At 28.8% G+C, this 13,271-nt stretch overlaps 5 protein-coding genes across 5 annotated transcripts; 1 reads left to right on the top strand and 4 right to left on the bottom strand.

Annotated features, from left to right (window-relative positions):
• Positions 1-843: 843 nt before the first annotated feature.
• On the bottom strand, positions 844-2,985 carry cand_025940 (transcription initiation factor subunit 5; the record flags this gene model as incomplete). Its single annotated transcript, XM_067212823.1, has 1 exon — positions 844-2,985. The coding sequence occupies one exon, from the start codon at positions 2,983-2,985 to the stop codon at positions 844-846; it is 2,142 nt and encodes a 713-aa protein (XP_067066546.1).
• A 415-nt stretch (positions 2,986-3,400) lies between these two features.
• Positions 3,401-4,231, top strand: cand_025930 (CHY zinc finger domain-containing protein; the record flags this gene model as incomplete). Its single annotated transcript, XM_067212822.1, has 1 exon — positions 3,401-4,231. One exon carries the CDS (start codon positions 3,401-3,403, stop codon positions 4,229-4,231), a length of 831 nt encoding a protein of 276 aa, XP_067066545.1.
• A 70-nt stretch (positions 4,232-4,301) lies between these two features.
• Positions 4,302-5,039, bottom strand: cand_025920 (uncharacterized protein; the record flags this gene model as incomplete). Its single annotated transcript, XM_067212821.1, has 1 exon — positions 4,302-5,039. One exon carries the CDS (start codon positions 5,037-5,039, stop codon positions 4,302-4,304), a length of 738 nt encoding a protein of 245 aa, XP_067066544.1.
• Positions 5,040-5,198: 159 nt separating this feature from the next.
• cand_025910 (uncharacterized protein) lies at positions 5,199-9,407 on the bottom strand (the record flags this gene model as incomplete). The annotated part of the gene is made up of 1 exon (XM_067212820.1): positions 5,199-9,407. One exon carries the CDS (start codon positions 9,405-9,407, stop codon positions 5,199-5,201), a length of 4,209 nt encoding a protein of 1,402 aa, XP_067066543.1.
• Positions 9,408-10,059: 652 nt separating this feature from the next.
• On the bottom strand, positions 10,060-11,305 carry cand_025900 (peptidyl-prolyl cis-trans cyclophilin-type family protein; the record flags this gene model as incomplete). Its single annotated transcript, XM_067212819.1, has 2 exons — positions 10,060-10,125; positions 10,193-11,305. The coding sequence occupies 2 exons, from the start codon at positions 11,303-11,305 to the stop codon at positions 10,060-10,062; spliced, it is 1,179 nt and encodes a 392-aa protein (XP_067066542.1).
• Positions 11,306-13,271: the final 1,966 nt, after the last annotated feature.

Here is a 13,271-nt window from a genome sequence, read left to right as displayed (position 1 = left end):
AACCTAGAAATAGTTTTAGTAGTTAAATTGACCCGCCACTTTAAAAAAAGATCTCTAATTAAAAGATTATGCATGTTCTAATGTGAATAATAGCAACATATCTCGTCTTATATACTTATATATATTCTGAGACAGAATATATATACAGAAGTAAAAGAAAACCTGGCATTTCAAATATATTATATGTATTTCTAAAATGGGAAACCTGGCTACTAGCTAGTATTATAGATTCGAAGTCTTCTAATATAAAAAAAAAAAGTACAAAAACACTGATAATAATTTTATTTAAAAAAGACACCTTTTAATATTCCTCTTTTCTAGCTATATTCTTTACTTACATTCATAATAGGAATATGTAAGAAGTAAGAATTTATCTTGAGATACAAATAATAAGTGCTGTTTAATTAAAGATATAAATAACTTATAAGATCTACTAATGTGAGATTAATTATTAAATGAAGCTGAAAAATAAACTTTCTCTTGAGTATTTAAAACTATTTGAACCTCTCAAAAAGCCCTGTATTATCTGAAACATAAATTAAGGTAAATTTAATAATATATTACAAAGTATACACTAGAAATAATTCGAAATGATATATTCAGTCATAGTTATCTAAATATAAAGGAGTATGAGTAAGATTATTGTGTATATAAATAAATGCATGAATTTGCAAGTAACTTCCTAAATTACCTATCAAAGTCTAAGATTTTTATTTACTTTGTTAAACACATAAATATTTGATAATTTAATATACTTCGATAAAATTAACAAGATAATAGTTAAGTTATTTGAATTAGGCAAAGTGAATTTAGAGCTGAATTATTTTAATAATAAATCAACTCTTATAAAGGTTCAGAAGAAATGGCTGAGATTGTCAAAATATTAGTTTGAAGGAACTTAACACTCTTTATGTATGAAGATCGTAACTTATAAATGTTTAAAACCTGAGAATCCATACCCTTTGTATCCCACAGTCCAATAACTCCATCATTTGTCCCAGCTACTAAAAGTTTACTCCCATAAGAAAAGTCCAAAGATTTTATGTAAGATAAACTATCTAAATTTAGCTCACATAACTTACTTGATGATTCATTTGAGTTTATCTTCCTAATATCATGTATTGAAATTTTGGTGCTAACATTACTTTTGGTTAGATCTAAAGAATCCAAATCAAATGAAGAAAAAGCAATAAATTGGCCATTAGGACTAAATTTAAGGCAGTTTACACTACCATTAATGTCTACTGATTTGTTAATAATACCAACTTTTGAACTAGATCTTACATCCCAAATACAGACAGTACCATCATTACTGCCTGTTCCTATGATACAGTTATTAGGATGTATACAACAAGTATATACATCTCCTAAATGCCCAGAAAATATCCTGAGTGGAAATGTCCTTCCAGTACACCAATATCTAGCTGTTCTGTCTCCACCAGAAGAAACAAAGGATATTCCAAATTTGTCCCACTGTATATCCCATACACAGGATCCATTACTATGACCCTTGTACATAGCTAAGCATGTTAATTTTTCATTTTTATCAAGAATCACTGAGAGTTTGACAGTACTATCAATTCCACAAGATAAAAGTAGCGTTGAATTCCATGGATTAAATCTAGTTGCTTGTACTCTGCCTTTATGTAACCAACAAGTTAAGTTATTTTTTAAATTTAAAGGATTTAAATCACTAGCTTCTTGATCTATAACATCAACACTTTCCGTAGTTCTCTTAAAATGTTTTTTTGTAAGATATGTATCTGAATTTTTATTCAGACACATTTGCTTTATATTGTATGCTTGTACACAACCTTCTTCTGTACAATAAGCTCCAATTTCCATATTATGTGATACATCCATATCAGTGATATACTCACTATAAGGATGCCTTATTGTATTGCAGATAATACTGGGTAGATTCTGATGATCTAATTCTACTCTATTAGCTATTTGGATCAATAAATCTCGTTTGTATTCATTCAAATAAATACTATTAGCATCAGGAATAATCAAATTCTTGAACTCCATTGGATCTTTGAGCTCTTCTGTAACTTCACCATCTAAACGAGAATTATCTAACTTCTTAGTTGCTAAACCTGCTTCTTTGATTTGCCCTTCATTATAGGACTCAGGAAATAGTCCCCAAATTATTACATTATTATTTATTCCAATAGATTTCCCAAACATATCTTCATTATTTGAGTTGTCTAGAGTAGGTATTTCATTATCTATCTCCTTAGTATGTGTATTTATTTGTATATCCATTTCTAACATATCTTGAGTATATAGTTCACCTACTTTGACCGTACGAATAGTTTTAATATAATTAATCTTACCAATTGAGTTGCGTTCTAAATTGCAGGATTTTTTGGTGGGACTTCCATTACTATGTGTACCAAGAGATTCTTTACTGAAATGGATAATTAATCTACTTTGTAAAATACTCAAGATTAATATATCCTTAGAAGATACTAGAAATGATTCCAATAGTGAAACGACAAGAGGCCTTAATATTATATGGAATTTGGATTTTCTATAAGGTCTAGTTATTTCTGAATATTCTAATTGATCTACACTTGTTAAATTCCTCATTTCAGTTAATACAGATCGATATCTAGTTAACATGAAATCATCACTAAATGTATTAAAGAACTCTTTACTTTTTTCTAAGTTAGACTTCAGTAATCCTAAGTATATATATACAAAAACAATATAGCATACTTCAAATAATTCTTCCCTTGTATTATCCAGTGAATTCATTACCCAATCTTTAAATCTGGAATAATTATAATAAGCTTTATTATATTCTAAGGGTTTTGAGTGAATAAAAGTATTAGTTTCACTATTAGTCTGACATTTACTATGACCTGTCTGATCCTCTAACTCCTTCATAAATATGCTTAACGTCTCATCACATCCCTGCTTCTTCAGTAGCTCTAGTAGCACCGAAAACTGCTCATTATCTAAAGCTTGCTGTTGCATTCTCGAAATTTAGTTATACCTTATATAAAATCTCCCTATACATCATATCAGCATTGCAATTTTTCACACTTCAAACCTAGCGCCTATATTCTCAATTTCTTAAGTACAGAACTCAGAATTTGAAGTGAAATTTAGGTTATTTGAGTTCATTAAATCCTTAACAACCTAAGTTAAAATAAATTATATATGAAACTTTGAAACTAGACGTGATATTAGAAATTACAACTTAGCATACATAAGGAAGATTGAATACTGTGGTTTATTGTGGAGAGTAAGCAATAAAGGTATAAACAACTTTAACAAGAATTTTTCTACACCGTAGAAAAATTAAATCCTTGAGATCAGATAAACCTTAACATAAACCTCTGAATATATGCCAATCAACTATATTTGAGAGTTTTCTATTCAAAGTAAAATGTCGGGATGTAGCCATTACAAACGATTATGTAAAATTGTAGCTCCTTGCTGTAACAAAGTTTATTGGTGTAGACATTGTCATAATGAAGATCCACTAAATGACCATGGAGATCTAGATCGTCATAAAATTAGCGAGATAGTTTGTGCTATCTGCAACACACACCAACGAGTAAGCAATACTTGTATAAACTATCACAAATACAGTGGTAATTTAAGTGAGAATTCTAATAAAGAAGATTTTAGTAATTATTACGACACAAATTCCGACGAAATTAATAAAATATATTGTCCAAAGGAATTTGCAAGCTATTTTTGTCCTAAATGCAATTTATGGGATGACTTAGGGATACAAAAAAAGATATTTCATTGTGATGAATGTGGAATATGCAGAGTTAGAGGTAAAACTTCTTATTTCCACTGCAAAGTTTGTTGCATGTGTTATCCAACAAGCATTAAAGATACTCACATTTGTATTGAGAAGTCTTGCCATCAAGCATGTCCATTATGTCTCGAGAACTTATTTCACTCTATTCGCACTGTATCTATACTTAATTGTGGTCATACAATCCACGAGAATTGTCTAAATGAATTGGAAGCAGCTAAAGGTATAATTGGACTAAGATGTCCTGTTTGTGGTAAATCAATTACTGATAATTCAGTTATTTGGGAAGCTATTGACAAATTGATTGCAGATTCACCTGTACCACAATCATCCAAAAAGCTTGTAAATATATTTTGTAATGATTGCACTAAAAAGTGTATTACAGAATTACACCCATATGGTATTAAATGTATTGCCTGTGGTAGTTACAATACTCGAGTTGATTAATTTATAAAGTAGTATTACAATCAGCGCTATGGAGATGTTACCAACTTCTTTTTTTTCCCTTAATGTTCCTTTACCTAAATATCAATGACTTTGTCAAGTTCGCTATCCCCATTATAGTTTTGTATGTTAGTAGACAATAACAACAAGTTTGGTGTTGCCATATAGCATTACTTATCCATTCAAGAGCTTCAACGCAACCAATTCCACTATAAGAGGATATCCCAACCACTGCATATTCCCTTATACTGTTCCCATATAATCGCACCATATCAGAAACCTGAAGTTCAGCTGCTAATTGATCAGGTGTAATAGCATCAACAACATCCTGTTTTGTAGCCAGAATTAGGATTGCAATGCTTGAGCTAGGAGAATCAACTATAAGTCGTGATAATAATTTTTTTGCAAGAGGTATTCTACCAATATCACTTGAGTCTACACAGAATAATATACCATGAAAATCATATTTATTATATTCTCTATAAATATTCCAATATCTACTTTTATTCATATCATCTATCATCTGACTATGCCCAAAATGTAGATGTTTAGAATGAGTTCTATTCATTAAGTTCCTATTTGAATCATCAGTAAGTGCAGATACTTCCACATCATCCCATAATATAAGATTGCAGTCTTTTACATTTACTTTACAAAGTGACTGATTTATGCAAGTCAGTGGATCTACGTATTTACCTTTAAGTAGTCTCATAATAAGTGCTGTTTTCCCAGATAAAGCTGGACCCGTTACTATAATATTAAATTCATGTCTTTTACATTCGCCAAAAAAGTCCCCAATAGTACTTAACATCCTATATTGCAATTTTCCCAACTCTTCAATTTTAAGAACTAGTATTTCCCATGTACTTTTTTTTCTTAAATCTCTCCTCTAGTTCACCTTGCCATTCATCAAAATCAAAATTCCCTTTGAAATTTATCAACAAATAAATTAAAAGATTCTTTTTAAAAATTACTTCTTAAATTTTAATATCCTTAATGGGGAAAGTGAAATACTTCTCGATTTTCTCGTTGTTACCTCTGATAGTGGGATTTGGGATGTATTTTCATGGATACCCTTGTTAGCGCCTATATTATTTTCTGCACTTGAGTAATTGTGAATCCGTAAAATTCGCGTATCTTTCGGGAATTTTGGCTCCTTCGATTCCCTAATCTGGCTATTATTTAAATCTGTTAAAGAAGATGATGAGTATATAATAACTTTCTGCTTATCTTCATCATCATTAATAGTTTGCTTTTGAATAGATTCAAATGTGGATGAACATGATGGAGGAATTAAATCACTTCTAAAGGGTAATAATTGATTCGTAGCTTGTGCATTAGTTTCAAGGCATTCAGTTGCTAGGTTAGATATATTTATATTATTATCATTGTCGATTTTATAGTGAACAATTTGATCACATACACCTTGTTCTAGTATCTCCATTGATATTGACAATATACTTTCTAAAATATACAAATATTTATTTTCAGAAAGTGAGATGTGCGAACATGCTGAGTTAAATCCTAAATAGTTACTTTTCTTATCGAGTTTATTATTTTCATACCAGTTTAAGAGAGGAATATCAGCATAATTTGGATTTTCAATTGCACGACGTGTTATACTTATAATTAAGAGTAAACACTGAATAGGATATACCTTCGAACATAATTGAAAAACTTCAGAGATATTTGGGTTTGATACCTCTGATATATTTGAAGGTTTCATTAATAGGCTACCATGATATAAGCAACAGTGCGCAAAGTGCCATAATAGTTGAAATATATATTCAGATTCATGATCTAATCTTAAAAATGGATACTTCTCATATAGCCAGCGGTGTAAAATAGTGTAGTTTGAAGGTGCCATGCCCATATATATCTTGTCATGATAACTCATTTTATTTATTATCATTAAGGGATTTTTTGAATTTAATAGTACAGATTCCCACGTTAGTGGTAACTCATCTGATTTCCCCTTATTTACTATACACTTTACATTTTCATCTTCTATACCTTTATTTTCACTAGAATTATAATTAATCTGGCTGTTGTCCTGATTAGAACTATCTGTAATATTATCACAAATATTTATGTTCGTTTCGCTCCCACATTCGCTACTATTAATAATATTATCATCGCAACTTTTCATTATGATCTTACCATGAAATGATCTAGCATCTTGTTGTTCTGGTGACTCAATTTTATCATAATAAACCGGAATTTCAAGGCTTTGAGATCCATCAGTTTCACATATATAGGTTATTTTATCTTGTATTTCAGTAAGCCTCATTACATCTATATTCATCTCTGTTTCCGAAGTATCATAGATTTTAAAATTATCTTCACTAATATACCTTTTCCAATATCTATTGTTACTTGTTAATTTTCCTCTAAAACTTTGACTTATTCCTGGTAGTGGTAATTTTACCTGACAATAATTTATTTTATTCATAAATTCTGTAAATGTCTCCATACTTCCTAAAATATTACCCCAATTTGCTTGTTTACCATTTTTAGTATTAACAAAGTAGTATTCTTCCTTCTCTGTATGTTTGTTTCCTTCTATTGACTCATTTAAAGATTTAGGATTTACTTCTTTATAGGTAAATTGCTGTGTATCATTTTTATTTGTATCTTCATAAGCATTTGATTCACTTGATATGCCAAATGGGAGTAACAAGGCCATCTTTATAATCAAAATTAAAGTATTGAACACGTTTTGGCATATTTCAGGAGACAAAGATTTAAGTGAATCTATTGCCTTCTCTCTTGAAACCAACATCTCCACTTCATTCATTGCTGCACTTTTTTCACTTGTATTTGAACAATTAGATGAACTTAAAGCTGCTTTTTTAATGCTTTCTATCCACTCACTCCTAGTTTTTATTTTGGTCTTCAAAATCGCGAAAAGTATCTCTAAAGAAGCTGATTCGGGTAAATGATGTGGAATTAAAAGTTTTAAAAAAGAACTTTGGTCATAATTCATTGAACGCATTAAATTGTCATCAGTATATATATTTCCAAAGCTTAAATTCATCTTATGTATATAAAATGAACTGTTAATTTCGAATAATTTAATAAAAAATTCATCCCATCCGAAGGGAAACCAATTTCCCATGCCAGTTGTTAAGCATAGTTTCTCTAATTTAGGTCTTTTTCTACATAATAAAAAGTTATTTAAAACTGAATATGTTAGTTCCTCTAATAAACAAGTAGTCTCTAAACTGTTTAAAGTAGAAAAGCTACTTAAATTACTTTTGCTCTTGCTCTTAGAATTTTTACTAATACCGGTTTTTACATTCACTGTATGTAAATGATACATGTATCTTACTATCCACTCTGCAATAGGTTGAAAGTATGGCTTAGGTGGTATATACAAAGGAACTATAAGATAAAATGGAGGTGGGAAATTTCTGCTAATTGGAGATTTTTCCAATAAATTAACTACCATTCTACCCTTAATACCATTTATAGATTGTAACTGAACATAAATATTACCAATATTAACACCATCTAATACCCATTGGTCTATAGTAGCTTGATATGCATAAATTGTATTCATAAATAAAGAGGGAGTATAAAGGTAATACATCCTCCTTACCCAACATATTATAGACATAAATGTATCTTTACTATTGGTAATAAATGAAAAATTTTGTAATTCAATTTGTTCTAAAATTATTTGGAAGAATACTTTAAATTGATTGTATAAGTATCGATAAAGATTTTGAATTGGCCAGAAATTTAAGAGAAGCTCATTTGAATTTGTGAATGGTTTCATTCCTAATTTTTCAAACATTTGCCGACATTCATGTCTAAAATAAGTTGGGTCACCCAGCAAAGTATAGCCTGTTTGCAAGGGAACTTGTTTATATCGATTTAACCTCCTACCTATATATCTAAAGGAAGTTTTTCCCATATTAATTTGACTTGCAGGATAGTTTAGATGAATTACATTATCACCGTCATCATCATCTAATTCACTTTCATCTGATGAAATTAGATAGCTAGATGAAGCTGTTAAATCTTCAGTTAAGTATCTACCATCATTGTTTGTATATTCTCCTGATTCACCATTCAACCAAATATATTTGACAGGAAATTCACCATCTAAATAAGCTGATGATGAAAATGGTTCAATAGTATCGTGATTACCACTCCAGAAAAATAATGCTGTTTTAAAATCCTTAGGACCAATAATTCTCATACTTAATGTTGGATTAAGTGTCATTGAAGAATTAGAAGATATTCCTGAAGAATTGTTTGAAGTTTTAGCATTTATATTTCTTGTTAAATAGGTATCTAATACTGTTGGTCTAAATGGGTTAAGAATACTTTGACTAATTCTTCCACGTAAATTCTTTATTTTTCCTCCATTATTTTTAAAATTACAAACTCTTTTTGTATTTTTAAGTATGAATTTACGTATAAAATTATCAACTGGCTTAATTATGTCCTGTTCCATATCAAAGAAATGATGAGTTGCATCATCGGGGAAATGACAGCTTCTTTTATTTGTATGATAATTATTATACATCTCATAACTACCAAACCAAGAGAACATACTATCCTTCTTACCGTGTATCCATAAAACAGGACAAGAGCACTCTGCAACTTCCGCTTGTACATTCCATCTCTGAGTTATCAAAAGTCTTCCAATCTTTCCAGCAAAAGATTCCGCTGCATGTTTAATACTTTTAAATGGGCATTGTAATATTAACCCACCTAAATTCTGTTTATTTTGGTTTAATATTTTTGCATAGCGAGTTGTAGGTCCTGATCCAATTGAACATCCCCAAAGAATAATATTTTCAAGTGGCCATTGTAATTGTTGTGTTATGAATCCCATCACAATATTCATACACATATCAACAGTACTTTCATCAGATCTTCCACCATGCTTTCCATAACCAGGATAGTCAAATGCAAAAAAGTGAACTTTCAGCCTATCACCCATGTATTTAAATCTGGCATGAAGTTCTCCTATATCAACACCATTACCATGAGCATAAACTATTAAGATATGTGAAGTTTTTTTTGCAGTAAACAGGAGACATGGCATCTTAGTATTCACATCAATTGGACTAGGTAATAGTATGATTTCAGGATATGAAGTCACCTCATAAGATGAATAAGTTCCTGGAAACATTGCAGCATCTGCAAATCTTTGAATAAGCATTGGTAAATAATTTCACTTCAAATCCACCAGAATATTGGGATATTTCAATTATTTGGATAACTTTTACATAAAACTATTAGGTAAAAGTGGTAATTTATCAAAAGTTAAATAAGTTGGAAAATATCAGCGTCTAATAGTATAGACAAGTTTCATAACACAATGCTCCAAATTTTATATTATGAATTCACCTCTTCTTAATTAATTAATTAAATTAAAACTCTTATTTGGAAAATACTTAATTACAAATAAGAATTGTTTATCCTTGAACGACTTCGTTATTGGGATTTATTACTTATGTCACAGTTGTTACATTCAAAGTTATTTATATTACAGTATCACTAATAAAATACTTTCTTATTAGAACCATGATATTGGATTCAGTAAAGTTAAAAATAAGAGTTAGAAAGATAGGGAGCTGCTTCACAAGCTTTGTGTGCGATATATTTCCCGCCTAAGACAAGTGAGATAAAAGACAAATATGACATGACTTGTAAAAAAATACCAAAGTCGTGTTAGAATAATAACATTGCATCAGCTAAGTATTCTATTACAGATAAATTCTTAAATAAATTATTAAATCACTACAAATTATCACCTCAATATATATATAAATTAGTTCAGTACGTGACTAAAATATTATATATTATATATATCAGTCAAATTTAGCTCTTTTGACATTTGGATCTATTTTTTTCTTCACTGGATCGACAACTTTTATCTAAAAATTTATTTATACAAATCAAAGTCAGTGTAAGATCTCAAAACTTTGTTGTTACTAAACTTACTGTTTCGTTAGTCCATTCATCAATATCATAAGCTCTATTTGAATCAATACCAAAATTTAATCCATCCTTATTAAACCAAGAATTATTTATTGATAAATTGGAAAGCCTACTTCTAAACTTCTCCAATTTTTTTAAAACATCAATTTCACGGTGAACTAATGAAGATGACCGTTTTTTTCTTATCACTCCATCATATATGTCCTCGTGAGCCTCAGACAAATTTCTATTTCTCTTGAATAATCTAATTCGCTCTTTCAACTTAATTCCTTGATCTTGCATCGAATGTAATTCTTTTAGAGAGTTATCATTTTGAAAAGTACTGGAATTACTACTATTGTTAGTATCATATAAAGAACCTTCAGTATTACTTGTATTTAGTTGTCCTGAATTATCACTTGTTACCTTTTTAAAATGAAATAAATTCTCTTCACTGTTATCATCAAATTTATCATCACCAAATGATAGTAATTGGAGATTTTCAACAATAATATTAGAACTTGTACTATTCTGGTTTCTAGATACTTTTATGCCATCCTTCCCATTTTTATTTTTTTTATTATTTTGCAAATTTCTAGGGATTATATCATCAAAAGGATTAATTAAGACATAAGATTTGATAATTTTTATTGGTAAAATTGGGCAGTCTGAATTGTCAACATCAACTTCACCCATTTCAATTACATTGTAAATTGTTTTCCCAACTACTTTTCCAAATAAAGTATATTTATTATCTAATTGGTGTAATTTTGATAAAGTTATGAAGAATTGACTGTTATTTATAGGTCTTGATCCAGTATCTTGATTTGCCATGCCAACTAAACCTCTATAACGAAATTTAAGTCTTGGATGTATCTCATTATCAAAAGATTTACCATATATACTCTCACCACCACTCCCAGTACCTGTTGGATCGCCTCCTTGAATAATAAAGTCCTTAATTACTCTATGAAATATAGTTCCTTCATAATAACCTTCCATACACAATTGTATAAAATTCCTGCATGTAACTGGACACTCTTTACACCAAAGTTCAATGTCAATTTCGCCTAAAGTAGTTTCAAAGAGTACCTTCCCACTTGTTATTGGTTCATTTATATATGTTTCAGACATCATCTGATAATATTTAGATTATAAACTATACCCATTTAATTAAAAATAATAGTTATATATTTGAATTGTACTTATCAAAGATACCAATCATTCAATATATATAAATGAGACCTAGTTCAAAAAATATAGATTCTGCTATATAATGGCTTAAATAATAGTTACTAATGCAACTATCAACAATAATTTTAAACTATTATTGTCAATTAAAATATTGAATTTTACCAGTCTTCAATTACTTTATAAAGTTCAATATACCCAACTATAGTAGCGGTAACTCTGGTAATAAAACAAAATTTAAATATCTAACTGTAATATTATATCTAAGTCTAACTTACACTACAATTAATTAATCTATATGAATATCATTGAATTGGTCTTTGATATAACTTTAGCAATATAAAATCCTTACTCTAAATCTTGATAATACTTGAGGAATTTGGTACTAAATATTAATGATAAACATTCCTAAGAAAACAAAATATTTTAAGTAATATATGTAAATACTAAATAATAGAAAATTCCAAATTATCTTTTATTATAAGGTTCTATATCAAATCTTTATATAAGAAGGAATTTTATCTGAAAGACTGAAGTATCAACAATCCTAACAGTGAAAATATGCTCAGAAAGACACTACTAATTAAAGGATATCCATATTTCAACTAAATTCCTAACATATTCACATAATAATTCAAGAGAGAAAGATTGAAGTTAAATATCAAAAATAATAGGAGATAATCAAAATTTTGAAGCTTCAACTGTGAAGAGATGTGAACTATTTTGTTACCAAAATTTATCATTTTGTTCCGATATGATGGAACACAAAAATTGTAACAATGAAAAGCCAAAGTTGACCTTTCACCTCCATTATTACAATGATAAACTATAATACTTATGCCTTTTAATTATTGTTAATAGCCCATTCATAATAATAGTGCTACTAACAACATTTAAACTTGCGCCAGATATTCCTATTCTAAATCTATGATACAAGGAACAAACTCTAGAATCCTAGAAATATCACTACTAAAGTCATCCGAACAACTATCTTCGCCAATTATATCACCTAATACTCGAGATATTTCGTAATATTTTAATAATTAAAACAAATAGCAATTAGAATATACAACATAACCATATATGATCATAACTTTTAGATAATATCCAATATTAAAAAGATGAGATAACATATTACTCAAAAATATTTAATGTTTAATATCACAATAACCAGATATAATATTAATTTTAGGAATCAATAAATCTTGCTGAATATTCTGTAATTATATTTATTTCCATCTAAAAAAAAAACTATATCTAGTCATTTGAAATATATCAAAGATGTAGTGAAGACTGGGAATTGATTTATTTTCCACGTGATCCATCATCACCTTAAATGCTACATTAAATAGTAATTTAAATTGAGGAACTTTCAATACTTGTCAAGAATTTAAACAAAACAACGTACAATAATATGCCTAAGATTCAAATAAATCTTTATATTTCGAGAATTTTCACGCGTTGTATTATTCAATATTTTGAGTAATAACAAAAAAGCTCATAAAAGAAGCCATACTCATAGATTACAAAGTATTCTTTCCATCATAATTCTTATAGTTCAATTCTAAAGTAACCTAATGCTACCTCGGAATATTTCGTATTACACAAAGTATTAAATAACAACTTATTACCACTGAAAAATTTCCAGATATGTTTAAGAGAAAAATACATCGATACTACTCAGTAATATCGGTATATTAAAATTTATATTATTTATATTACCAAAATTAACATTTTATTTAAATATAAAATCTGCCTATAATTTCAGCAAATATGAGTGAATTTTTGCAGCCAATAAGTACATACAAAGAACATATTATAAACTAATCAATATATTATTCACATTAAACTGCTTTAATCTACTCAATCTACAATAATTATCCAGTACATAATATTAAATCCATGCACCCAT

The sequence above is a fragment of the Cryptosporidium andersoni genome (assembly GCF_001865355.1).
Source record: "Cryptosporidium andersoni isolate 30847 chromosome Unknown contig_7, whole genome shotgun sequence".
Taxonomy (NCBI): domain Eukaryota; phylum Apicomplexa; class Conoidasida; order Eucoccidiorida; family Cryptosporidiidae; genus Cryptosporidium; species Cryptosporidium andersoni.
Note: the sequence above shows the minus strand (reverse complement) of the source record. Positions and strands in the feature narration are given on the sequence as shown.